Source organism: Xiphophorus hellerii, chromosome 12, assembly GCF_003331165.1.
Source record: "Xiphophorus hellerii strain 12219 chromosome 12, Xiphophorus_hellerii-4.1, whole genome shotgun sequence".
NCBI classification, from domain to species: domain Eukaryota; kingdom Metazoa; phylum Chordata; class Actinopteri; order Cyprinodontiformes; family Poeciliidae; genus Xiphophorus; species Xiphophorus hellerii.
The window spans coordinates 20,541,203-20,567,597 of NC_045683.1; the positions used below are offsets into that span (position 1 = coordinate 20,541,203).

The window sequence follows — 26,395 nt, forward strand, 5'->3', positions numbered from 1 at the left end:
TTCGGTCATCTGATTTCGTCATGTGAAAGGTGAAACAAATTATTCCAGTAGTGATCTATCAGAGGAAGGTATTTTTAAACTATCCATTTTTGTTACAGTATTGTCTCAGAGTACTTTCACTAATTTTAAAGTTTTATCAGCTTAATATATGAAAAATATAACTTTATATAGGCCAGTATCTGCAGCTTATAAATTAGTCAAATACGTGGCCTTCTTTAAATGCAGTCTTATGTTTTGTAGGCCGGGTCAGCAGAGCACTAGTTTCTATTTGCTGCTGGTTCATAGTGAGTCTTTATTTAGGCTTTATGTTTGTATTGGTAAGAAAGATTTAAATATGAATAATTTTTCATCTTAGAAATATGCACGAACGCAAAGTACCTTTAAGCAGAAAACTAATGTACACCAATTTTTTATTTTATTTTTTATTTTTGTTACTTTTTTCAGTTTTGAATAGTTTTTCCAAGTAAATTTGACTGCATTTTTTTATGTGAAATGAATTTGTATTTAGTATAATTTAAACTAAACATTATTGCTTTATGTTTTCCTCCTGCATCTCAGTGGGAGAAAGATATACTCCTTTGTGAAATTTATTATTTTTTTTTTTTTAAGTTTTTTTTCTTTCTCATATTTGTAAGTATTATTGGCTGTAGTTTAATTCATAAAGGTTGGTCTTGAAAATGACTAGGATCCAGCAGAGTCAGTATTATACAGAGAGGTTTTGAAATGCAAAGAAATGCTTTTACTGTCTACATCCCCCCTTCTTCTCTTACCCCTGCGTCTCTTCCATCCTTGTTGCCCCTCCTGTTACCCCGGTCTTTGCTCCGTGTGCGTGTGAGTGGTGCCCCTGTCTGGGGGAGGCATCCCGGGGAGAACCAGTAAAGCATTTATTACAGGCTTTGCAAGCCTGCATTATACAGCCACTCATGCTTGGCCTTTAACTTCCTCTCTGAAGTTCAGCCATACATGAAGAAAGGGGGCTCCTGCTCCTAATATATTCCTGAGATATATTTTTTTTGTATTGTATCAAGAAAAAGTGGCGAATTCAAAGAGGAACGAAAATTGTGTTTAAAAATGTAAATTGAATCCTTTGAGTTTTCTTTTCTTTTCTTCTTTTTCCACTGTCTTTTTCTCTGGTAGTTTGTTGAATAAATATCACGTGGTGAAACTTGGAATGCCCAGTGGAGCTTTTGAACCCAAAATCTGTGAAAAATCCTTTCAGAGCCTTTGTGCGTGGGCTCTCTACCATAACTTCCTCTCAAGTAAGAATACAGAAACGAGCAGACAGGAAGTTGCTTTCTCACAAGACCTTTTATACACTCACCGGCTGCCCTGATATTAACATTTTTGGTCAGGGGTGTAGCTGGAAAATCTTTGTTACAGAGGAAAGAACGAGGCAAATTAACCGAACTATTCATCTATAATTTATTTTACTCTCATCTCTTCTGCCCCCCCCCTTGAAAGATCAACCCCCTTTTCTCATCACTCCTTAAATCGCATCCTCATTGGTGGGTCTTACTTTTTAGGTCAGTTCTTTTATGTGTTTGGGGACATTTCAGTGGTATTTTATTGGTGTGTGTTTCTTACGCATGGGGACTATGGGAAGGACATCAGGCACACCCTAATTTTGGATCTCTCTCTTCTCTTTTGCCTCTTCTCTCTCTTTTCGGTGTGTTTGTCCGTTTGTGTGTATGGGTGTGTGCGGGCGTGTATGTGTGTGTTTCCTGGATGAAGGCGAGACCCTCCTACACAGAGCTTGCAAGAGAAACCAAGTGGAAACGGTGCTTCAGATCCTGGCGCTTCCTGGCACAGACGTCAATGTTAAAGGTAAGACTCCCTCGCGTTTCCGTTTTTCTTGGAAACTGTCTCCCTGTTCCTGCAGCCGCACCGGCTGTTCTGGGGTTTTCGAAGAGCGATTGACAATGGGGGAAGAAAAGGAGCTAAGAAATCGGAGTGCGCCGTCTCCGAGGTTTAACCTTTAGCTAAAATGTAAAGGGTGTGTCTAGAATGAAAGTGGGGTGGGTTTGGGGCTCCCTATGATTATAGATTTACATCAGCCTTGATGAGCGAACGTAATGCCTTTTGATATTTCAGAATGACTTTTGGTAAAACATAATAACTTGTCATTCTCTAATGGAAATGTGCAGTTAACAAAGGGATTTCTGATGTTTTGGTTGGTGTTAGAAATGCTTAAGGTGGCATCTCAATATCTGCCTGATTTTCAATACCTGATCAAGCAAAGCCATTGTATAAATTATAAAGCTTTTTGAAGTTTTCTCCCCAAAAAATCAAATTTCAAATTTTTTTCTGTTTGAATGGTTAAAAGAGCTCATCTGTGTGAGAATTTCTTCTGTAGAAATATATTCTGAGGAATTGAAAAGTACATTAATAATCGATATCCTGTTTATGAGAATTTTGTTAGGCACACGTATTTGATACTAAAGACATTGTGCTTTATGTGTTTTGGGCTATCTTACGAAACAAGACATGAGAAAAACTAAATAACAGCATAGTTTAGGTATGATTTTTTTCTTTATAATTTTATCAATTCAAAATATTCCTGCAGCATATTCAGTATTAAAGCTCATACATAATATCTTCTCTAAATTTTGGCTTAAGCCAGCTTTGTTTGTGTGCTTGCTTTGTGAAACACTGTGCTTTGTGTGTGATTGGTAGACCATGCAGGCTGGACTCCTCTCCATGAAGCATGCAACCATGGCAGCACTGAGTGTGTGAGAGCATTGCTGCATCACCACCCCGCCCCTGTCCTCACTGACCAGGTCGCCGGAGTTAGTCCACTGCACGATGCCCTGCTGAACGGACACTTGGACATCGCTAAAATGTTACTGGAACATGCAGGTTAGTCAAATACTACTTGAAGATGGTCACTTGCTCAGCTTGATTGCTTACTAGGGAAATATTAATGGTAAATCCCCTTTTTAGCAGTCTGTTGTGTTCTAGTGTGTCTGGGTTTCTCTGTGAAAACCAGCAGGATAAATACCGAAGACTTTTTTGTTAAAGGCTAAAATAGTTTCTGTGTATAAACACCTGCCTCCCAAAACACAGGTCTCAAGGAAGAGATGGAAACATTAAGTCAAACGTCTCATTACACCCTGCGAAGTTTTCTTTAAAGAAAACTGAGCCTTTGTGCCATACCTTCAAAATACCATATTGTTATATAACATTGTGAACAAAACAGGCAGAATATGACTCCACTAAAGTTTAAACATATGTTTATGAAAGAAAGCATAGATTTTATAAGATGGCGCTAATGTATTTACAGCAATGTATAAATGGTGGGTCAGCAGTCTTTGAACTTTGAAGAGAAACCAGTGATAAAGATGTAGATGATCTTGGGACAATATGGAGCTAGATAACTACTAGGTATTTCACATGAAAATGAGAACTGTTGATTTACAAAAAGTTGCCTTACTGTGTTATACTTCATGTGCAATACAAGAGGTAGAGGAGCTCACCCTTATTCTTCAGACTGACTAAATCCATGACTTTGCATACCAGATGTATCCAGTTTTGTTATAAAAAGTCTCAACAGAAGAAACTATGCAGAATTCAGTTGTTGCACACATTGCCACTTCATTAGTTTCACTAGTCAGTATCAGTTTGGACACCTTTTTGCCTTCATAACTGCCTCAATGATTGTTGACATAGATTCAACAAGGTGTCAGACACAGTCCTTCTGAGATCTTGGTATATATTGAGAAGATGGCATCAGCAGTTGCTGCAGATTTTTTTTTTTAGTTGCATATCCATGATGAAAATCCACCACATCTCAGAAGAGGCCAAGAAAACTTCCCTCATACAACAGCAAACCTCCATCAAAGGCCTAAACCATTGATACAATTCAGGATGCAGCTGAAATTGTGGTCTTGTACTGCTGAAGCACATCTACTTCAAGGTTCAACGTGATGTGTTGAACATCACCATCTCTATTTTGTTCCGAGATGGTAGCCTGCATAGATTTGATTGCTACACTCAAATGCAAAGTGTTGGTGGTCAAATGGACTAAATTGTCTGCAGCCCCTTCAAGGCAAAAGTCAAGTTTTGCAAGTTACCTGTCCTCAATAGGTTGTTTTTCTGCAAGTCTTCTACATGTGGTGTTCAAAGTTAAGGAGAGTATCCTAAGATTCATGGATTTTCCATCCCTATTAGAGTTGATGGTGGTCCCCAATGGTTGCAGCATTTGTTTGTTTTCTTGTTTTGTTTTTTTGCTGTAAGTATGTCTGGATCATAAATATTACCTTTCTTTGTCTGCTGCTTGTGTCTACGAGCCACATGCTACTTTGCAGTGTGCAGACCTTCCAAACACATTTGAGCCTCTTCTCATAACATGTCTGCTGATGTCGTTTTGACGAGATTAACCAAGGCAGAATTGTCCGCTTGCAAATTTCACTCGCAGGTCTTTCTTGGGAAATGTGTCACAACAGGACCAGTTTGCGTATCTTCATGTGAACGTGCCACACGCAGTCTGAGCTCAGGGAGAATTGAAGCGAACGTGACGGGTGTCGGTGTTGGGTGTATGGCAGCAGGTGGCGGAGGAAACGCGTGCATGTGTGTGTTGGTGGGTTTTGAAGGGAGGAGTGCTATTTTCCAGCGACGAACAAGTCTCTCATGTAACATACCTCTGCCTCAGCACACTTTTCAGTTTGACTAATTATAGTTAATTTGATTTGACTTTCCCATTAACACATGTACATATTCTGTCCTCAAAAAATAAATTAGACTGGGATTGTTTAGTCCCGGAGAGGAAACAAGAGAGCGCTCCCCTTTTTTTCTTTTTTCTCCCTTCCTTAGTAACGGGAGAGAGCAAATTAAAAGAGGTCAGATGAAGCATGCTATCTGTATCGGCAAAATTAGAGGAGCGAGAAATCAAATGTACATGGCTGTTTATGTGTGTAGCAGACGTCTCGCTTTACTGTCTAGGCCAAGTCTTTTTTTACTGGACTGAACAAAACAGCAGATATGGGAATTGTCTCAGTTTGAAACACCCTTCAGGCTGGTGCATTATCCCTCTTTCTCTCATCTGTTCTCTGCTGACTGTTTGCCGTTTCCTCCCACCTTGATGGTAGGTTGTCTGAAGGCTACAGCAGGGAGTTGGTGAGGAGGTGGTCCTCCTGACTTCGGGCTATGTTGTCTCACACTGTCTCTTTTCCATGATCTACATTTGGTTGCCATAGACACCTTCGATAAGTCCCCCTCCCTCTTTTTCTTTCTTTTAAGATCTTCAAGTCCAGGCTGTTAAATGTAGAAAGTTTTAGCTTACGGGGGTAAATCATGTTTAGTTACCATAACCATCCTTGCTGTTGACTATAGTTTTTATTTCCAACTTTTTGTGCTGGTGGCTGCATATCAGGTTTTTTGGGGGGGGGGGTTTCCCTCCACTTTGGCCAGGTAGGATTTCTGCACTGTTCCAGGGTAGGAAACCAGGCCAGTGGGCCAGACACATTTCCATTCCTCGGTCTCCTTATTCATTATATTCATGCCTGTTTTATTCCTGCGAGTGCCAGCTGCAATCCCAGAAACCATATTTCATTGAGGCATTCACCCCATTGTCCTAGTTGTTTCCAGCAGACAACCTAGTTGCCAAGGTTTTGGTAGGCCAGAGAGGGCAACACTGACACTGGCACACCAACAAAGCCTTCAGTTGGGAGTGATCTCACCCCTTTTGTAAGCCTGTCTGTCCGCTCGGAGGCCTGCACTCTGCATGCAAGTGGGTGCATTTTTACAGCTATATTGTATGCCGGGGTGGAATGGGTAGATCCCCTACCCCCGCTACCTCAATCCCTCCAGGCTTACGAAGCTGGCAATGAAAGGATGCCATGGCTGAGGGCAAGGCTGACTCTGCTCTCCTCTCCCCCTCCTTCCTTAGCCCAAGGCCGCCCCACATGACCCCTGTCTATGAGCTCAGCTTGTTTTTCACTCAAAACTGAAGTGTCCTTGGCTATGTATTTTGCCGTATGTATGCACAAATGCTATCCTTCATGTCAAAGCGTGCTGTAAGCATACGCTGGTTTGCAATTAGCTATCGGACAGAGAGAGCGTGTTGATGCTCCCTTTGCCTCTTTCTTTCTCAGCTGCTTTTCAGAGGCTACACTGGACGACTTGAGTGGAAAATGACCCAAAGCCCACAGCGGTATGGCTTCGATCTGGCATGCAGAGGAGTGTCAAAAGGTGGAGAAATAAAAAGAAAGGATCCTTTAAGATGCCTCCATCCAGCTGCCGCACAGTAATCACTAATGCAGTCCTTTCAGTGTTATTTGGCCTGCTATCAATCGAAGTTAGCCCACCCCAAGTTACAAACATGTATCAGACTATTTTAACTCTTGAAGAGGATTGTTTAGCTGTTCCCAGAGAAATCAGGTGGTGACTGAAACGGACCTATATGAAACTTTAATCTTTGTCTACTCTGTGAACCCACCATATCTAAGCAGCTACCAGCTGGTAACAACAATACTCTTCGGTGTGGAAGTTATTTCAGCAGGAGCAGTTACTTAAACACATAGCTAGCTGTTTATATGGTCAGAGAGATGTTTGTAATGAAGCCAGTGAAAAGAGACGCTAATGAAAAAGAAACAGTATTTTCTACGCCTTGGCCAGACTTCTGTCTGGTTGAGAGAAATCAAAATGTTTAGTAGATAACAAGAAGGCTGAACACTGTAGAATTGTGCTCTGTTACATGTCATGAGCTTTCAAAGCTAAATTTTTATCTTGGACCTTTTTTTGGATTTTGATAGTTAATATTACATTCTTACAAGTTTGTACTCTTTAGCACATTTGTTCTCAAACTATTCATAAAAAGGACCATTTGAGTAAATTATATGCTTTCCAATTACTAGCTTACAGACAATGATAAAACAGGACTTATTCATTTGTGTAAACCACGAAATTGGGCTTTTTTTTGTACAGTCTACATGGACTCGTAGGTAGATAAATAGATATGTAAATGAACAGGAACGTCCCCTGAAGACAGAATTCCAAGTAGAAAAATCAAGTTTTACTCCAAATTCAAATCAAATATGGCTGCCCCGTGTTTAAAATTTTGTGATAACTGCAGACGTCCAGTTCTGCAGATGTAGTTATATGTGTGTTTGTGGGTTTTGAAGGGAGGAGTGCATGCCACTAAATCTTTCACACCAATAGCATAATGCGACATGTGGTAATAAACATATCCATTTAGCATCTGAATACATAGTGTAAAAAATATGGTGTTAGTAATTTAAATTGCTAGCTTGTCACTGAGCACAACAGTTAACAGATCCCACCGGTCTGCCAAACATTGAGTTGAATATAATGTGATTGCTGTAATGCTTTAACGTTTGAACTTCAGAGGTACAAATGTAAGCACCAGCAGGTTTTCCTGGTTCACTGCTGTCCGCTTCTAGTTAAAACAAGGCTAAACTTGGTTTTCTTGAAATGTTGTGGTCTGCACATTTCTTAAGTAAAGGTCTAGGTTTGTTTTGCATCCCAAGTCCGTGGCAGCTTCCTATTGACCTTGTGTTTTTGTTATACAAATATTTCTGGTGAGTATCAATGATGCTTGCACCAAAGTTTTGGAACAATGTCTGTGCTGTTTTAAATATGCTAGCTTTACTAACTACAAAGATGCTAGAGACAAGTCAAGATTTCAGCTCTGTTCTTGTTTCTCTTTGGTTTAAAGTAATGGTAAAAGCTTGTTTCATAGCAGAAACTTTTCTCACGCATAAGTTGTCTTTGTTGGCTTTGTAAGCTGGTACATGGTGCTTGAATCTCTCTTATAAAAACACATGCTTAATGCAGTGAATCTACTGGACTCCATCTGATGTTGAGTTGAACAAGTTTTGTGGAGAAGAAAGATCTAAATAACTGACTTTCATACCATCAAAGTCACTTATGATTCGTAGTCAGCATGTTTGTCTGACTCTGTTGTTGACTCTCATACAGGCAGATGTTGACGCATACTAGGGCCTTGTTGCTGTCAAAATGGTAAAGAAATAGAGAAAGTTCATTCTGTTCAGCTCTCACGTTCTCGTGGGTCCTGATCTGGCAACTGTGAGGAGCTGAAGTGAGGCAGCGTTTGCAGCCCTCGGCTTCACTCGGGTGCGTTGATGTTTCAGCTGCAGGTTTCTCCAGGCTGTAGTTCAAGGACTTCCCTCACTGGGAATTCCTAACTAGAGTCTCCTTTTTCTTCTCTGCACCCCCCAGTTTGCCCACACACATACAAGTATAAGTACGAATGCTTTTTTTGTTTTTTGCATATTATGAATTAAGTCTCCCTGATTGATTCTCCTTTTAGATTAAATGTTTTTCTGTTTGTGTATTTTTATTTATTTTTTGATATACACTGCTCAAAGAACTCACCACCTGGATTTATCAATTCAAATAGGTAAGAGCCCGCCATTGGATAATTGCTCCATCAATAACTATGCTTCAGGTTGCAACAAGTTATTTAACCCCTAACTGATGAAGAGAGTTGCTTCTCAATTCTTTACAAAGTTAAAAGACACGCCGTGTAGTTGTGAAAACAACAGGAACATAAAAGAAGATTACTGAGTCTATTATAATTAAGTTAAGAACTGTCCAACAACACATTATTAAAAACTGGGAGTACAGAGGCGGATCATGTTACTTATTAAAACATGTTGTCAGAATAATCTCTGACCAAAAAGCAGTGGAACAGGGTCATGTGATCTGAGGAGCCCAGGTTTGCCCTGTTGCAGATTAATATGTGCATCTGGTTGAGAAAGGAGACACCCATCATGCCTACTGCCTACTTTTCAAGCCTGTGGAGACAGTGCTATGATCTGGGTCTGCTGCAATTGGTCAGGTCTAGGTTCAGCAATTTTATTTGCTTAAGACATGGGATCAGTTCTCTACCTGAATATACCGACGGCAAGGGCATATTTCAGAATGACATTAGAAGAATTTATCAGCCTCAAGTTGTGCAACATTGGCTCTAGGAACATGAGACGTAATTTTCATGCATGATTTGCCCATCAGACTGCAGATCTAAATACCTTTGAGAATTTTTGGGACGTTCTAAAGAACAATTTGCACCAAGATCAATTGTTTCATGCCCCCAGCAAGACGAAACATTGATGCAACTCTGTATAGAAATACATTGTAGCTTACTGGAATGATGCCACAACAAATGCAGGCTGTAATCACTGTCTAACAAACCACAGTGTTTGACGTTATAAGGGTCGTAGGACAATTTTATACGACTTATGGTTTATTAATGCTCTTATTTTTTTCCTGCCTTGACCTATTTTTAAGCAAACACATTGACCACAATAGCTAGTTTCCACAAGGGGAAAACTAGCCAACATTTCCCCTTTGTGGGGAAAGGACCAAGGAAGTAAATAAAAAAAAATTTTTAAGAAGTAATTATTTTTCCTGGGGTTTTTACACCCCAAGGTTCTTCTGGATACTAATGTATAGTTAATGGCAAGGACAGTATCTATAATGAAACCATTCTTTTGTCATTGACACAAAACGCCATTTTTCAACGTGTATCTCAATTATTTTTTTGTCTCCAATCTGATTGGAAAAGAAAATAAGCAAAGACTGGGCAGATTTTGTTTTGTTGGCCGTGAGGATTGCACTCGATCGTCCAGCTCTGACCTCAAGTCATCACTCATGCACTCCACAGTGATAAAATTGCAATTCTGTCTGACTTTTTTTTTTTTCAAGACTCAATTAAAATATTAAGCAAAAACTTGGGAAGGAATTTTATAGTGTTGAAAAGCAGCGATAATAATAAAGGATACAATCAGGAGAAGAATTTTCATTTACGAAGTTGATTAACGGCGAGGCAACAATGGGATGTTTGTGAACCCAGCTGGAGTGGGCCGTACTTCATAAATGGAGGCATTCAACAGCAGTTAAGTGTGTTTGCTTGAAGCTTTCTCTGAATGAAGAGCAATGCCCTGCTGCGTACGTGCGGAGTGCTTTAATTGTTGCACTGCTTGTGGACGCCTCTCGTTCACCTCTTCATTGTTGAGCGGCAGAAACACAGTGTATACAGCAGGAGCACTTATTCATTTTTTCCAAGAATTTAAAGTCGGTTTGAGTTTCTTGAATCAGGCTTTGCCAAAACAACCAAACCCTCTCGCTGTTTGGATCATCATGTGGAATTTGAAGAAGGTCTGAAATTGTCTCAGATTGCTGTTTACCTTTTCAAATTTTTGCCCATCTCTTGAAAAGGCTTTTGTTCTGTGAAGGAATAGATAGATGGAAGAGGAGCAGAGAGAGATAAATATTGACATTTTACATTGTGTTTCTAAGTGGAAAGGGCAAACAGTTCAAATTATGTTGCTGAAAAGTGTCAAACTCTTTTAGTGTATTAAAACTGTATAAGAATTCTTGACAGAAAAATGTTTTTTATCATTTATGTTTTCCTTGACCTCTTCTGTTAACATCTGTGCTGCTGATTCTTTGATCCGAACTTTTGTCTTCAGACTCCTGGTAAATTTCCGTCTTCATTCCCGCATTGCTCTCAAGAAGCCAAACAACCGATCAATCACTTCATTATTTTTGTTGTGTTCTAGATAGTTTTTCTGTCAATAGCAGTACTTTAAAAAAAATCCTTTTGAGAATGATGGTAATTATAATTGTTTGACTTTCATCCAAAAGCCTCTACTGGTCCTATGCCACCATCACCGTCTTAGAGGTCACATGTACCCAGGAAAAACAAACAAACAAAAAAATATATACTTAGCCTTTGCATAGGAGTCATTATTTTTCTCAATGATTGAGTTATTTGAGAAATTGTAGAAACAAATACTTGTAAAAATACTAAATCTCATGTAATTTAGCGGGTTGGGGACCAGAACCTTTCATGAATTGCTGAAATCCAGAAATACTTGAGACAGCTCATATCTGCCTATGTTTTCTAGATCGAACACCAAAAATACCTTAATAGTCATTCATATACTCAATGGAAACCATCTTTTCACTACCACAGAATCTAAGATTTACAATCTACATTATCTCTGCTTTTGAAGTCATTCAGCACTAACAAAAATTAATGATGCTCCTGAGGTGGGCATGGGTCAAAGTTTAAAGACTACATCTTTCTGATGCAGAAGATGCGAGCTGCTCGATTCCTCTCCGTATTGTCATTATGAACAAACACCAGCCACTAGTGTCTCAATCAAAATTGCTGACATTTGACAGGCAAAAAATCTTTCCGATTATATAAACAATATCTTAGCAGTGACTTCTCTCACTTCAGGATGACACAGGGACAAATCTACAAGACCAATTTTAACTGAGGTTGCACATATTACAGGATTTTTTGCCCACACAAATTATTTTTTTTTTTTTTCAGAAACATGATTTCCTTTAGCAAATGAATTAACACAAAGTTTTACATTTTTATAGCCGCCGGAGGGAAACTTAAAGTGTGAATCAAACATAAGCCGGAGGTGCGCTTTTATTTTGAAAGGAGAGCGCCATAACTTGTGCATTAAGATCGAGGGTATTCTGGCTTTACTGCCATTTCCGAAGAGGCGGCTAGCTTTACCGCATTGATAGACTCCGATGCTGGCTGTCGGCTAATATCTAACACTTCTGATAATGCTGACACTGCTGTAGGAGCACTAACGATGTCATTTAAAATATTCATTGCCTCTGTGAGTCGCTGCCGCTCAGCTCTTTTTCTATCCGTGAAAACCCGCCTTCTCCTGCCTGGGGTCCAATCAGAAACTGAAATTTTAAGTTAACTTCCGTTGCAACCAAACTCTGTGAGAGAGTTTGTAAGTTTTGGCCCGTGGGGCCTCTCATACATAAGTGATGGTAATTTACCCAACTTGTTGTTTTTTGTGTATCTTTAGGTCAAAACTGTGATGATAATAAGGTTAAAATAAAAGCTGTGCAAAGTAATATTTGTAGAGTTTTAGCAAACTATGTCAAAGTTAATCAGAAAAGAGACATAAGAAACATCAGTGAAACAGTTTAAGCCAGAAAACATGCAGCCAGTTGGACCATTGAAGAAAAGACCTTGTATGTATATGCGTGGGTATTTATATATATATATATATATATATATATATATATATATATATATATATATATATATATATATATTAACACAGTTAATCTTTAATTTGGTGTTGCTCCAATCAGATCTTGGTCTCTGCTGAGTCACTGAGGTGTTTATGTATCCATATTTTGTGTACCTGTGTTTCCCTGGAGTCTCATGTTCTCATGGATAAAATGTTTGCTTTCAGAGGCATGCCATCCTTTGCTGGTGTCTGTCCAACTTCATTGGTTAAATTAACCTCTGCTGCATGTAGTTTAAGTGGCAACATTAGGCTGTGTGAAAGAGATTTGTAGTCGCAACATGCCAGTAGTATACTTGTATTGCACAATCATTACATTCAGTTTGTTTGGATGTTAAAGAGGCCATGTTAACAATACACACGTAGGTCACCTGTGGCTGACAAAAGCTCTGCTCATCAAGGCATTTGTTTTATTTACAGTAAAGAGGTAAATGAAGCCAAGTAAACTCAACATTGTTACTCATTAATTTCAAGGAAACTACTACACCCACTGAAACCCCTGTGGCTTTTAGGTTAAAACCAGTCACAGAATGCAGAGGTTGACTTTTAGCCTGCTTCTGGTGATGTCTGGCTGGTTGTACATCTTCCTGAGTCTGATTCCTCTCTTTGGTGCGTCATTCAGTTGTTGTTTTCGCTGTGAATTTCTAGTCGCTAGCTAGCAGCACCCTGTGGATGTGTGCTGCCGTGCCCCTGGCTGCAGTTCAGACACTCACCCTGAATATGTCTTTTTTTTTTTTTTGTTTCATTTTTCTTCCAGGCAGTGAGGTGGGGGTAGCGTTGGGGGTGTTTACCATGCAGTGGAACTGCCTGCATCCCAGCTTGTCTGCCTTACCCCCAGACTCAGACCAGAAAGACTGGGGGAGGGAGGGAAGGAGTACTGCATCTTTCTTTCTTTCATTCCCTCCCTCTCTACCTCCTTCTTCAAATTTCCCCCTTCCTCCACTCTCACTTTTATATTTCTTGTCTTTGCCTGCCCTCTAAAGGCCAAAGGGCTTCGTGCTCTGTATGTAAATGTGTGTGTGTGGCCGCCAGGCTGCATCTGGCGGCTGCATCAGCCAGTGGCTTTTTCTCAGCATGTGAATTCTTCCTCTCACTGCTGTAACTTCACAACTTAGGGTATTTTTCATCACATTCATGCACACACACTTAAAGGACGGTGTAATTACCCTATGCTCTCATGTACTCCCTCAGGTGTTATATTTATCACCGCTGGAGCATTTCTGACACCCAGCACCAATACCTGGATTCACTACAGTCACCATTCTTGCACCAAATACACTTCCCCAGGCATATAACACTATGTATACATTTATAACTAAGTCAAATGATCTAATCTATAGTTATGCTTAAGTACGATGTTTGCTCCATTAGCATATAGTTGGAGTTACATTCCCTGAAGCTTATGAGTCTGTGATTTCTGTTTTCTGTAATAAGCCACAACAAGAAAGCAAGTTGATATTTAAAAGAATAAAAAGAGAAAATAAAGAACCAGCATGAAGGCAAATAACACAAATTGTGGTTGGAGCTATCCAGTTAGCTTTCAGGCAGACAGATTCTACAAAGAGCCTTACAAACCGAGCCCAGGGCCGTGCTGCAGGGACGCCTTCCCACCCCTCCTTCGCGCTCCAGTGTCAGACCTCTGATTGGAGCCTGTCTGTCAACTGGGTTTGACATGACGACGGCGGGGGGAACTCTGGGAAACCGGGTTGCATTTCTTTATCTCCTGGATCTGCTGCAAAGAAAACAGAGCTGTTCTGGAGACATGGCAGACAGTAAAACTAATAACACCGGAGCAGCGTATCGTTATTTCTGATTTTTCTGTCACCTGTGATTTTTGGTGAACACACCAAGAGGTAACTTTTGGTGCGAGACTTGTTGATTAAAATAAAAAGTGAAAAAAGTTAAACGGTAATGTTGCTCCCTGTGAGATCTCTTTTCAAAAGCAGGTTTAGAGCAGAGTTTGTCCACCAAGAACTGTGATGAATCCAGTTTTTTTTTTTGCAGTTTTGTTTGGAGGAAATCTACATTTTAGTGGATCCTCCCATAGTGCGTAATGTTTTAGTTAACGTCACACAGCCACTCCTCCTGATTGAGAGCAGTATCGACACCGACTCCTGCTGATGCTGAAGACAGCTTGTTACAGAAACCTGGTGATTATGTCCCGCTGTGAACAACCTCACTCTCCCTCTCACACTCTCACATCACTCCCTAACCTCTGCCTTTCTCTTGTGGCCACTTTGATCAAATTTGCACTCTCACGTCCTTGACTGCTGCCCCCAACCACTGACCCTTGTATTTAAAATATCCACGCTTATGTAAATGTTTATGTAGATTAATGCCACAATTTATGCTGATTGGTTTTTTGCCCATTCAGATTTGAAAGACTAAAAGGTAGACGACCACTTACCTTCTGTTGGGAGCTCTCACAAATAATCTTAAGAGCCGAAATGTACCAATCAGAAATTTGGTGCCCATTTCTGATCTCATTTCTGATTTTTGTGAAGCACCGACCTTCTGATACCAGGTCTTCTTTAAGAACTATTAAGAGAATTAAACCTCTTAGCTTGAGCAGCCATCAATTATTTTTATTACTGGCAGAGGCGACATCCATCCAAGAATTTGTTATTTAAAGCAGATTTCAACTAATTTAAAACAAGGACCAAATGATTGCCAGTTTAACATCGTATGCTGTGTTGACCATTACTAAACCCTATAAATCACAATAACCCTGAGGTTCTCAATGTGTGGGAGGAATGTTGAAGGGAACCTTGTTGGTATAAATTTTTTTATTATTATTTTTTTAATATATGCAATTTTTCAGATTCACCTTTCCTGCATGACGGTAACCTATCAGTAACCTCTCAGAGGTCATGGCAGTAACAGAGGTTGGCGGTAACTGCTGGAGGTCCACTCATGACGGGTTCTGACAAGTAAAGTGTTTCCCGGCAACAGCTATGCAGAGTACCGCGGGAGGAGTTTATGCCTTCAATCAATTTGGAGTCAAAAGTGCCGTCTCACATGAAAAGGCACAGGTACAGCATCCTCCTGAGTAATGATGACGCTGCGTTGCTGTTTCACGCTGCATAAATGTTGCAAACACACAAGAGACATGAAAAGAGACGAAGACGGATACTTGCCAGTAAAAAGAAGAGATTTGTTATTTTTGTGTAGTAAACATAACTTGACACTTGTCTCCATTAAGTCAATGCAGCTATAAAATATTGTGCTTTGTTGATTTCCTGGGCTTCTGTGCAAAAGTGAATTGCAATCATTTTACTTGTTTTAAAAATTTAACATATTTGTTTGTATCCATGCTTGTTTTAAAATGACCTCAAACAAAAACAGAGTCATGGTACAAAAAAAAAATTATTAAAACTAAAAAGTGACAACGTAAAAGAAACAGAAACTCATATTTTACATAATTACTATCGTTGTTTCAAGTATATACGGATTTAGTGTAATTTAAATAGTTATTTCCGTTCTCACTGATTAATTTTCTACATTAGTCTGTTTTGAACAGCTAAAATCATATAATGGAATACGGAAAACATTTTATGAGTTGGTGAGAGATCTAGGATGGTAAAAAATACATAAATAAATAAATAAATCTAATAGTATGCACAAAAAATTGGGTTTTAGAAATCATAGATCTTAAGTGATCATACATTTAGTTATTTTGTTTAACTAGTAAAACTGTTTAAACTTTTATTGTTTTATGAAAAGAACTGTTTCTACTTTATTTTTAAAAGACAATCAGAAAAGGAAATCAGCAAAACAGTTACTTTCTTTTTGACACAAAAGAAGCTGAGGGGGGGAAAAAAATTAAACTTGGTTCTGTTGGTGGGTACAACCTCAACGGTTTAAGATCCACCGTGTTGAAGAAAACTTTTCTATTGTAGCTGTTTAACAATAAGATGAGAGGAAGAACAAAATGTGTGAATAGATGTTGAAACAACACCTGTATATTCTATGAAGACCTGTCAGCCGTTCATTCAGGCCGTAAAAAAACAGGACTTTGCTGGATGGTTTCCATTTCCTACGTTTGTAGTTTAGCAACGTTTTCCAGGTATATCAAGGAACTGCCTTGGGGTGTTTCATCAAACTGGCGGAGGAGTAAAACCGATATGCAACCGATTTCAGTAGATAGTAGAATTTGTAGATTGGAAGCATTTACAAATGACAAAGTTAAGTGTGTACGTTCTCCAGGGGTAACATACAGAAAATGAGTTTAGGGCGTTCGCTGTTGACCAGATTGTCAAAGTTTTGACCAGCTGAACAAGATGTTAAGAATTCTGAGTTATTTTGTTGGTTTTACAATTATTTTTTATCAAAATGCCAGCAAGAAGGCCCAGTATGTATGGTTTATCCTTTTGTTATAACAAACAATCATCCCTTCTTTCTAGTTTCACACTTCCTCCAACCCCACAGTGTCTGTCAAACTGCAAATAAGTGCCAGCAGTGTAATCAAGCAGCCCTTCAGCTGTGAGCGTGTCATACAGAGCCTCCACAGAGCCGTAAACCTGCTCATAAGTGGTAGTAGCATTGCCAAGGTTGAACAGTCAAGTGCCATCAAAAGCAGTTTGCTATAGAAATGGGTCTATCTGAAAGCAAACAAAGGGCTCACTCCCAACTCGACCCGCTCTGTAGACTAAATGTGCGCGGGCCTGTCTGACGCTGGAAAATGGCTTTCAGCCTGAATAGAGAGCAGAGAAACAAGGTGGTAAATGTCAGCATCAGAACTTTGCTTGCTTTCTGAGGGAGAGCAGAAAGTGTTGCATTCAGCACCGACTGTCACCGCAAGCTGAATGCATCGCAGCAGCGCCGGAAGGGGAAAGTCAAGGTCGGTGGAGACGTTTTGAAAGGTATACAATTAAAGCCATACATTAAGTGTTTATTTTTACACTCACACGAGATTTGAATTAATGGAGAACTTTGCCATCGCTGCTGACTTCCTCGTTAAATTTCCAACAAGACACATTTTTCCGACGTCGAACTCAAAGTCCACTGCGACTCAGCGGCTCCTTGTGTCTGCGTCGATGGCCATGAGCTCACTTACAGCAGTGCATCAAAAAAAAAAAAAAAAAAAAGAGAGAAAAGCTGAGCCTCCGTCAGGTCACTAACCCTCTGCGCCTTTAACACAAACACAAAGTGACCTGCCAGTCACCGAGCTAAGGCGAAGTGTCAGCTGAAGTTAGCGCTGAAGTGAGCTAATAGGCCCGTCTGGCGCTGAGGGCCAGTGGGAAAACAGCTGTTCATTTAAGCCTTCCACTTCTCACACTGTGCGTTTGGATGAGAGCGCGAGTTTGTCTCACGGAGCGAATGTATTTGTGCGTGCCACCCATTCCTGTTACCTTGTCCTGCCGCTGACCCGTGTCGTGTCTCTTCCGCCTTATTTGATAATGATGCCGCAGACTAAGGTAACTTGGCTGCAAATCTGTTTCGTCTGTTATCACCGAGGCTTAAACTTGCTGCTAACATTGAAATCATTAACCTCCACGTTTAAGGTCAGTGCGCGACTTTGAAATTTTGAAATTTGGGCGCTGTGCCGTGGCTTACCTTAAATGACCTACCGATATTTCTTTAATGCTTTGCGCTTTGATGTTTCTTACAGCCTTTTTACTTGCAAAGGTATTTATATCCCTTCAACGTTTTCATATTTTGTCACGTTGGAACCACAATCTTAATTTACCGGGACTTTATACGTTTTAAGATAGTGTTTTTTTATTTCTTCTTTTTTTAAAATATGCAAATCTTGTAAGTTATACTTTTCCAAAGCTGTTATTTTATGTATATAATGTACTTACAAATTAAATAGTCATCCTGAAGTTTCTTTCTTCTTTGCACCATATTAATAATGTGGTGCTTTATAAAGCATATCACCCAACAAAACACTCTGTTCTTCTTACTTTCAAGCATTAGCTTCAGATTAATTTATTTTTCTAATGTTTCTATAAAACAGGCCCACCGTGGGATTGTCAGTGTATCCTGTCACATTGTTTGAAGCCTGGTCTTAGCGCTGTCTGATCTTACCCTGGATGTCTCTGTCTCCCTCAGGCTCGGTTCTTCTCCAGCAGACCGACAGAGACGGACAGACTCCACTGGATCTGGTCTCTGTACCGAGTCAGAGGGAGGAGCTCCTCCACAGCGCTCAGGTCAGAGATTCAGCCCGCACGAACAAAGACAAAACTGAGGTTTTGAACCTTCCTCTCCTCGAGGCTGGATCTAGTCTGCTGGGCCATCTCATTTTCTCCTACCAGTTGGAAAGGGGTCTGCCTGGCCTCACACAGTCGGGGAACAGACCCCAGACCCTGGTCTACAAGCTAGTCGCTGCGTTGGAGAAACACTCCCTTCAGAAAGTCACTTCGGACTGGACAGATCAGCGGGCAGTGAGGCTGGCGGAAGACGTGGAGACATTGTTGAGGCTCAGTCGAGGCGAGCACAAAGAACAGGTGTCTGCGGCTGCCAAGGAGTGCAGAGGAGAGAACACGGTTTTCCTGATGGAAACACTGAAGAACCTACAGGCTCGTGGCAAGGCACTAGTTGCTGATTTGTAAGAAAAGATTGATAGGGTGGAAAAAATTGCACATCCTGTCATTGAGGGTTTTCAATAATGATGCAATCCCCCATATCCACTGGAAATGGTTTGTACATATCAGTATACTGTCATTTCCACACTGATAACTTGTTTTAAAAAATATAGTCTGTGTTTTGTCAGGTTATTTGACTTGACATGTATTTTTCAAACATTTTGTGAATGTAAAAGTATTTATTTTTGAATATTTCCAGCCTCATATGAACACTAACATTTCCACGCGGACTACCTACCTCCAGTTTCACTTTTAACTTGCTACTCTCCCTGTTTTCAATAAATCTGTTTTGTCATATAGATTTTTTTTAAGAACTGTATAAAATGTAAAAGAAAAGTTCCAATTGGAACTCAGTCATTAAAAACCTTAAATATTTAAGAAAATTTCAATAAGCTACTGTTACTCGGTTATTAATAGAATCAAAATGAGAAAACAACTATGTGAAAACATGTAATACCTTTTAATGTGCTCCTCCTGCTGTGTGGAAATCCCCTTATTTAAACAATTTGCTGAGCTTGTTCCAGAAAGCAGCGCCTGGCAGATGGGTGTTGGTACAAAGACCTAAAAATGACGGCCTTATGTAAATGTGACTGTGAAGAACGAACCTCCTTATAGTTGTCTGGAATCTTTATTTAAGATAGTTTACAGATCAGATGTTTTCATTTATGCTATCTCTCTTTTTGATACTGCGTTAGCTCTGTAAAGTATATATCTTTTTTACTTTATTCATGTCAGACAGTAAAAATGAGATGAGAAAAAGTGAGAAACTTTAAAGCACCGGCATAAATAAACGGTGCATATATATTTTATGATTTTTTTTCTCTCTCTGTTCTCATTCTAGGTCTCATAAAATAGCTTAGGTGTAGCCATAAACTCTGCTAAAAAAGAACAAAGTGACGGCTCCACAAGTGGGTTTTCTTTATTAGAGTGCCACTGCAAAGAAGTTGGCAAAGTTGTTCTGGTGCTCGAAACCTATATATACATTTTAAGTATTTTCCAGCCCCACATTATGGGAAAGTAAATATATTTGTAGTTCCCAGAGTTATTTTCTATCCCAATGTCGGAAAATTGCATCCATCTACCTGTTAAATGGGACATATGCAAAATTCAATTTTGTATCCTTTAAGTACGTTTTATTTTGAAAAAAAGTTAGGGTTAGGGTTTTCTCTATGCCCAATTATGGTTTTTTTTTAAGATTGCATCACATATTTGCTGCTGCTGCTGTTGAAATGGAAGGAAGCCAGAAGTGTGCCTGCAAATGTGTCAATAATATCCACACAAAGGGAAGTTGCTAAAAAATATTTAATTGAAAGTTTTTGTTTCACTATTTTTGACCCAAAATAAGCCACATTTATCAGATGATTATCGTTACTTAAATTAGAGGTATACATCATATTATGTCCTTCCTTCCAGCTGTCATGTCTGTAAATCTTGTTGGTTGTAAAGAGACACACAGAGATGATGTCACAAGCAGAAGATTTTGCAGGCAGACAAGACAAATATTTAAAAAAATAAAAATAAATCAAGGCAGGCAATACACCTACTTTACAGTATTGTTACCAGGACATCGACAGGCATACTGTATAAAATACAACCATACATTAATCAGTTAGCTATGTACAGTATTCTTTAAAAAATAAATAGTCTCATTCAAATAAAAGTGCTTCTCTTTCTTTGACAGCTATCAGCCCAATACATTCTTCTTATACATTTTTTCTCTACGTGATACAAAAATCACACTTTGGTTTGCTGGTCAACGCAGCCAAAACCGTAAACTAAACAAAAAGGGACATTTGGATGCATTACCGCACAACACTCACAAATCTGCAACACACAGTCGCAAACAAATTAGTTGATACCCCAAGTGAAGATTTGAAAAAAGCCAGATTTTCTTTTCTTTTTTCTATTGCAGCAACATTATTATCTAACAGTGCAAATATTTTTTAAAAATCCAACCTTTAAATTTTATTACTTTTATTTATTTAGTGGGGCTAAGAAATAATTTTTGTAAACTCACAAATGGCAAAGTAATTGGTAACACTGGTACAAATACTTTTAAGAAACAGGACAACACATTAAAGCAGCAAATGAAAACTACAAAACTGGAGAAACGACTGTAAAAAAATTTAATGGCTACAGGTTGATGTGAGCATAATTTATTAAGAAACCAAACGGGTTGTGACAATAATTAAAGGTCTGTCAGTCATAGGAGGCATTAACAATGAAAACTACGATCTAAATAACTGCATAAGAACTTAACTCAGCTTTTCTATCTGTGCTAGCTTGTAATATTATTGGGTTATGCAGCTGGGTACTAAAGCACTAAACATTTAAATGGGTGATCATGTTTTTCTTATACATTCTCCAAGAAAAAGTCATTAAAACCTCTGAGAATGTATCTACAGTCAGAGTCTCCTGTGGATAAAGTGATAAAAGGTATTAGACAGAATTCAGGTCCACTTGCTTAGAATTCATCCTGAAAAATTACTGAAGTCTGAAAATGGACCTGGAGACATACAGTGGTTCATTTATCACCATGTTGTTTTTTATTTGTTTCTTTTTTTTAAAAAAGAAGCTACGTATTGAATTTTTTAGTGTTGATTTCTCAGGTAACTCCTGATTTCTGCAAACAGACAAGCATGGAAAATAAACAAAACCATTCAATTGGTCTACACTTTAAACTTCTACCTTGTGGAGATCAACTTATATCCGTCTTACATAAAAGGCATGTCGTCTTGATTTTTCTGTTTTCATAGAGTTGACAAAATATGACAAGTCATATTTATGCCCCAGAAAACAGCAAGTGATCAATTACTAAGTAGGGTTTCTTATAAACTCTGATCAATTTAAAACATATAAACATATGTTTTAAAAATGGTTCAGGTACATCTATTTACTAGGAACTGTTAGAGTAGGTACTGATTTCTTAATATAGCATTTTCCCCACTAAAGATTTTTTTTCCTGTGTGAGATTATCCTGTTGCAATAAAAAAAAATTAAGGCTTTTTATACTCAGTACTAGGGGTGTCAACAAGTAGTACAGGCGCTGTTGCAGTAAAAACAAGTGTCAAGTATTCAAGAAGTTCATCGGGCAAAACAAAAACGCCATCCCCTCGAGTAACAAGTTTGTGGCAAAGAAAAGTTTATTACTGCTTCCCAAATGGATCAGACGATAAAATCATTTATCGGAGAATGGAAACAAACTTATGAAGTAGAGCGGAGCTTCAAAAGGTGGAAGGCGGCGGCACAGAGACAGACAGATGAGGGGAGAAGACGACACTAGATGCAGTGAGCCGGGGTTTTACAGACTTAAAGACAGTCAGACAAAGAAGTGGAGGCAGTGGGAAATGGAGGCAGGGATCAATAGGATGAGACAGGACCTCCTCAAACATAGCTTGTGCTGTGATCTTTCAAGAGAAGCTCTACAAGAAGCCCAAGAGACCATCCCTTCAGACAGGGTCGCAACCCTGCTTACTGACGAATGAGGAAACCGCAGAGAGAGCAAACGGGGAAAGCATGACGGGAAGTGTGTTTTGAAATAGGATAAAACACATGCACACGCACGCCGACACACACACACAAATATTCCTCCATCCCTGACATCTCAGGCCTAAGTCCCCTCAGAGCCTTGTCTTGTCACACAATGACTTACTGCTCATCAAGCATCTCCACAAAGTCAACACCGAAAAACAGCTGGTGCCTCTGCTGCAGCACACACCCAGACCCAGACACACACACACACAAGCGCACACGCACACCCCATCGAATCTGAGTGTCAGTCTAGAGCTGGAGGGGAGATGCAATTGTACCACACACTGACGCTGGGAGAATCTTTGATTGCATAAACGTGTATATGCAAACACTCCTCTGTAAATACACAGGGCGCACATACGCGCCCGTGTCTCTGGAAGGGCTGATCAAAGTTGAGCTGTGGGCACAGGAGGTGGGGCAGATGGAGAGGGCGGCCAGCCCGGGGCGCAGCATCATAGAGAGCATGTTTGCATGTCTGCTTGTGTGTTTGCGTGGCGGGCGTGGGCGTGTGTATGTGCTTGGTTGAGAGGGAGAAACTGTTCCTGCTCAAATATGACACTCTGTTGTTTTATCTGCGAGCAAGTAGTTACAGTGTGCAAGACTTCCTTCCAGAGATGCCTTCTTTCTCTCTTCCCTCCTGAGAGGGAGAAAGAGAGGCTGGGGCTCTTTGTGTCGGCGTGCGTGCCCGTGCTGTAGAAGTGCGCCTCGTGTGTAAGCGCTTTCATGTGTGGCCGCCAAGGCAAACACACAGGGAGATGACAGGGAAAGAGACCGGCCTTTCAAACAAGATTAGGGCTGTGCCTGCCTAAAGGCCTGCCTGCTCGATGACACTCTGCATAGACCGGGTGACATCTATATAAGCACAGCGACAGCAGGCCCAGTCTGCAGCGCCTCCTCACTGAGAAGGTGTCGTACTGACTGACTGATGACGCTGACAGGGTTAAACTGCACACTTTCTAGAGATCCAATGCACCAAATGATCAAACTTGTTCCTACTCATTGGTTTAGTGACTAAAAAAGGAGCTCACGGCCTGTTGGTCCAGATTTGTTTTCACAATTGCATCTCGATAAATTAGAATATTATGTTGTTAAAACTTGTGTTATTTTCTTGCAGTATTTTTGGCTCCAAATGGCAAATTGTTCCAAGTTCATTACCTACAGTAAAATATTTCTTGGTTTGGTTTAAAAAAATCATAGAAGACTAATTACAAAAGTTTTTGTTGTTGTTGTTTTTTTTGATACTGTAATAGCGACCCTTCAGCTTCAACTGTTGGATCTGGAGTCTCTTCATAGATTGTCTAAGGGGCGAATTTGCTGACTGATCGAGCACAGTGATAACGTGGTTATTAAAGCAGGTATTGGTACTTTTGGCAGTGTAGGCTGTTACCGAGTCCTGCTGGAAAATAAAAACCAGACTTAAGAGGCTTGGTGTCAATCTAAAATGTAAAACCCACCTAATGTGCCCCCATCTAAGAAGAGATCTGCAGCCCACACTCAGCAACAGTCCAGTCCTTTGATTTCTTCATCAAGGTAAGACGCTTCTGACATTGTCTCTGGTTCTGGAGTGGCTTAACACACAGCCAGCCATTTCCTGGATACATCTGTGCATGGTGGCTCTCAGGGTTCTCGGTAGAGCCAGCGTTTTAATACTATTTTAATTTACCGAGATGCGCTTGTTTGTAAAGAAACATGCCTGGAGCCTACAGACGAAATCTGCCTGCTAATTTAGATAGCAACAACACAAATTACTGCCAGCAAAACATTAAATCATCAAAACATTCAAAAGGAGATCAAAAATAAGGATGTAATAGTATAAAAAACAATTAGAAAATAGAAACATTTCACCAAAAGTGTTTCAAAGCTATATAGTACAAGCTAAAGAAATGTCGAGAATGATCGTTTAAGGCCTGGATTTATATTTATGTAAATCTAAATAGTATCAATTATCTACAAATAATTTAACTGTAACCTGTTCGACTACTGTGGCAAGCACACACACTCCCAGAGGGAAGGACACAGCAGCTCAGATGGCTGATATAAAAATGACTCAATACATAATGTGTACAATACAATAATAATAATAATAATAATAATAATAATGAGTTAAAGGTTTCTTGAAGTCGATGCTCATATAAAATTATATTTAGAGAAAGTGTAAAGCCTACTGACGGGAGAAATGAAGTTTAACAAAATAAAGCAGGATATAAATAGAAGATGGATGGTTCAGCCCAGGCTTTGCTTCTCAGCGTCCAGCATCCAACCAGCAGGAAAAGAAATGAAGGAGAGAGGAGTCCGTGGGCGGATGCAGTGATCTACCCGGGGTTGTTTTTCTTCCTTTTATTTGGACTGGGATTGGGATCCAGTTTCAGCTGTTGGTACTGCACCTGTTAAAACACACATACACACACCAGTCGGTCAGGTGGAGAGAGCAAAGGATGCTTGAACAGCACAGAGGCCCTCCAGAGGCTCCGGTCCAGCTGTGTGGAACGGCGGCCTCAGGGAAGGGATTACACACTGATTACAACGCGTACGCACAGATGCAGACATGTACGCGCTTCAAAAGCACTGAAGGGGAGCACTGTTGTTGCAAAAGGTCCACATATGCTCATGCAACAAAAACACACACAGATGTGCAGCAGTGGCCTACAGGAGGGGATCAGACAGACAAACAAAGAACAGGGCGAGGACCCGTGGGACAGATTGGACAGCCAGCAGTCATCCCAGCAGAGAAACGAGAAAGGATGCTGTATAAAATGTTACTAACAATACCTTACAGATTAGCAGAGGTGTGACCAAGTCACTGTGTTGCAAGTCTCAAGTAAGTCTCAAGTCTCTGTCCTCAAGTCCGAGTCAAGTCTCAAGTAAAGACAGGCAAAAGTCGAGTCAAGTCTCAAGTCAGGAACCTTTAATTTCAAGTCATTTCGAGTCGTTTTTATTTTATTTTTTTTAATATAATTTGCAATTATACATAAAATTCAAATATTAGACCATTTGTTCTTTTTAAAATATGTATTTGAGGTTCATTTGTGATCCTCTTATTCATCTGGTATTCTTCAAATCTGTCAGAAGTAAACAGATGTCAGAAAATAAATTACAGCCTTTCATGAATTACATTTGACTTCAGTTTACTCCTTCTATTCATAAATAAACATCAACACTACAACAATCATAGTTTTCAAAAAATGCAATAAGTATAAATGAAGTTATCACAAGTAAACTCAGGAAGGTCTGGTGCATTTATTTTTCTGCTTTTATTTCTAAGTATGTTAGTTTCAGTCCTCCGTAAATATGGGACAGATATTCTAAACACAAAATTTATTTGGGACAGTCACTGTATTTGGTCTTTTTTTTTTTTTTTCCCAGCAAAGCTATACTACTTGGAAATGGGTTCTGTGCCACATGTGACAGTCACGCCGGTCAGTGCATTAAGTCAAAAACAGTTGACTTAATGCACTGACTGCAGTAAACAATATATTGTCAATATAATTTTCCAACGTAGATGTCTTCAAATACACCAACCATCCTTAGATGATACTAGACCCGGCTCATCATCATGATGGGACAGAGAGACTCTGTTCCCTGTGTTCAGGTCCAGAATCTGCTTTCTGTTCCGGAGCCCCGCTCACTATCCACCGGCTTCCTGAGCTAACACGGTGCACATTATTTGTGGAGGCATTTGAAGGACCGGATTTATGGTAAATCATCACCAATTTAACCCGGAGTGCACATGCTAACACGAAGTTAGCTAAAGTCAACTATCTTACAGCAAAAGAAAAGTGCCACCTACCGATCTTTGTGAAGCTTCAAATGCCGGACAAAGTTGGACGTCGTGGCATCTCCATCCGATATTCTCTTCTCGCATGTTTTACAAGTTGCAGTTCGTTTTTTAGTCGAAAGTTCATAACCTACGTAGCCAAAAGAAATTACTCGCGGAAGCATATTCGAGCGGTTATTTCGTATTTCGTTCCCTGAGCTCTGTAGCTTTGCCGCGGTTTTTTAAACGTCCAAATCCTGTTAATTTGATTGGTTGTGCTGCAGCTACGTACACATACATACATAAGGAGAGAGGAAAAACATAGTGACGGTCTGCGCATATTGATACGGAATGAGTGAAATTAATTAATGACGCCACTTTATAAATAATGTTTTAAATTTTAAGACTTTGAGTAAAAAATATCAAGTCTTTTCAAGTAAACAGCTTCAAGTCGAGTCAAGTCCCAA

General features: G+C 39.7%; 2 protein-coding genes across 8 annotated transcripts in view; one reads left to right on the forward strand and one right to left on the reverse strand.

The window, feature by feature from the left end:
• The window catches only part of slf1 (SMC5/6 complex localization factor 1), a 38,683-nt gene extending 19,227 nt beyond the window's left edge, over positions 1–19,456 (forward strand). The window contains exons 16-20 of one of the 3 annotated variants that reach the window (XR_004341073.1): positions 1,732–1,824; positions 2,674–2,856; positions 12,814–14,206; positions 14,878–15,088; positions 18,111–18,241. Coding sequence is in view for 1 of the 3 variants with exons in the window: in XM_032577459.1 (XP_032433350.1) it covers positions 1,732–1,824; positions 2,674–2,856; positions 18,111–18,610 (776 nt within the window). In the remaining 2 variants the exon portion in view is untranslated. Of the gene's footprint in view, positions 1–1,731; positions 1,825–2,673; positions 2,857–12,813; positions 15,089–18,110 lie in introns of all 3 variants that reach the window. The other 2 variants (XR_004341072.1, XM_032577459.1) reach the window with 2 other exon arrangements.
• A 471-nt stretch (positions 19,457–19,927) lies between these two features.
• Positions 19,928–26,395, reverse strand: part of mctp1a (multiple C2 domains, transmembrane 1a) — a 170,233-nt gene continuing 163,765 nt past the window's right edge. For all 5 annotated transcript variants that reach the window (XM_032577457.1, XM_032577455.1, XM_032577456.1 and 2 more), the window contains one exon: positions 19,928–24,558. In XM_032577457.1, coding sequence (XP_032433348.1) covers positions 24,487–24,558 — 72 coding nt within the window. In that variant the 3' untranslated portion in view covers positions 19,928–24,486. The remainder of the gene's footprint in view (positions 24,559–26,395) is intronic.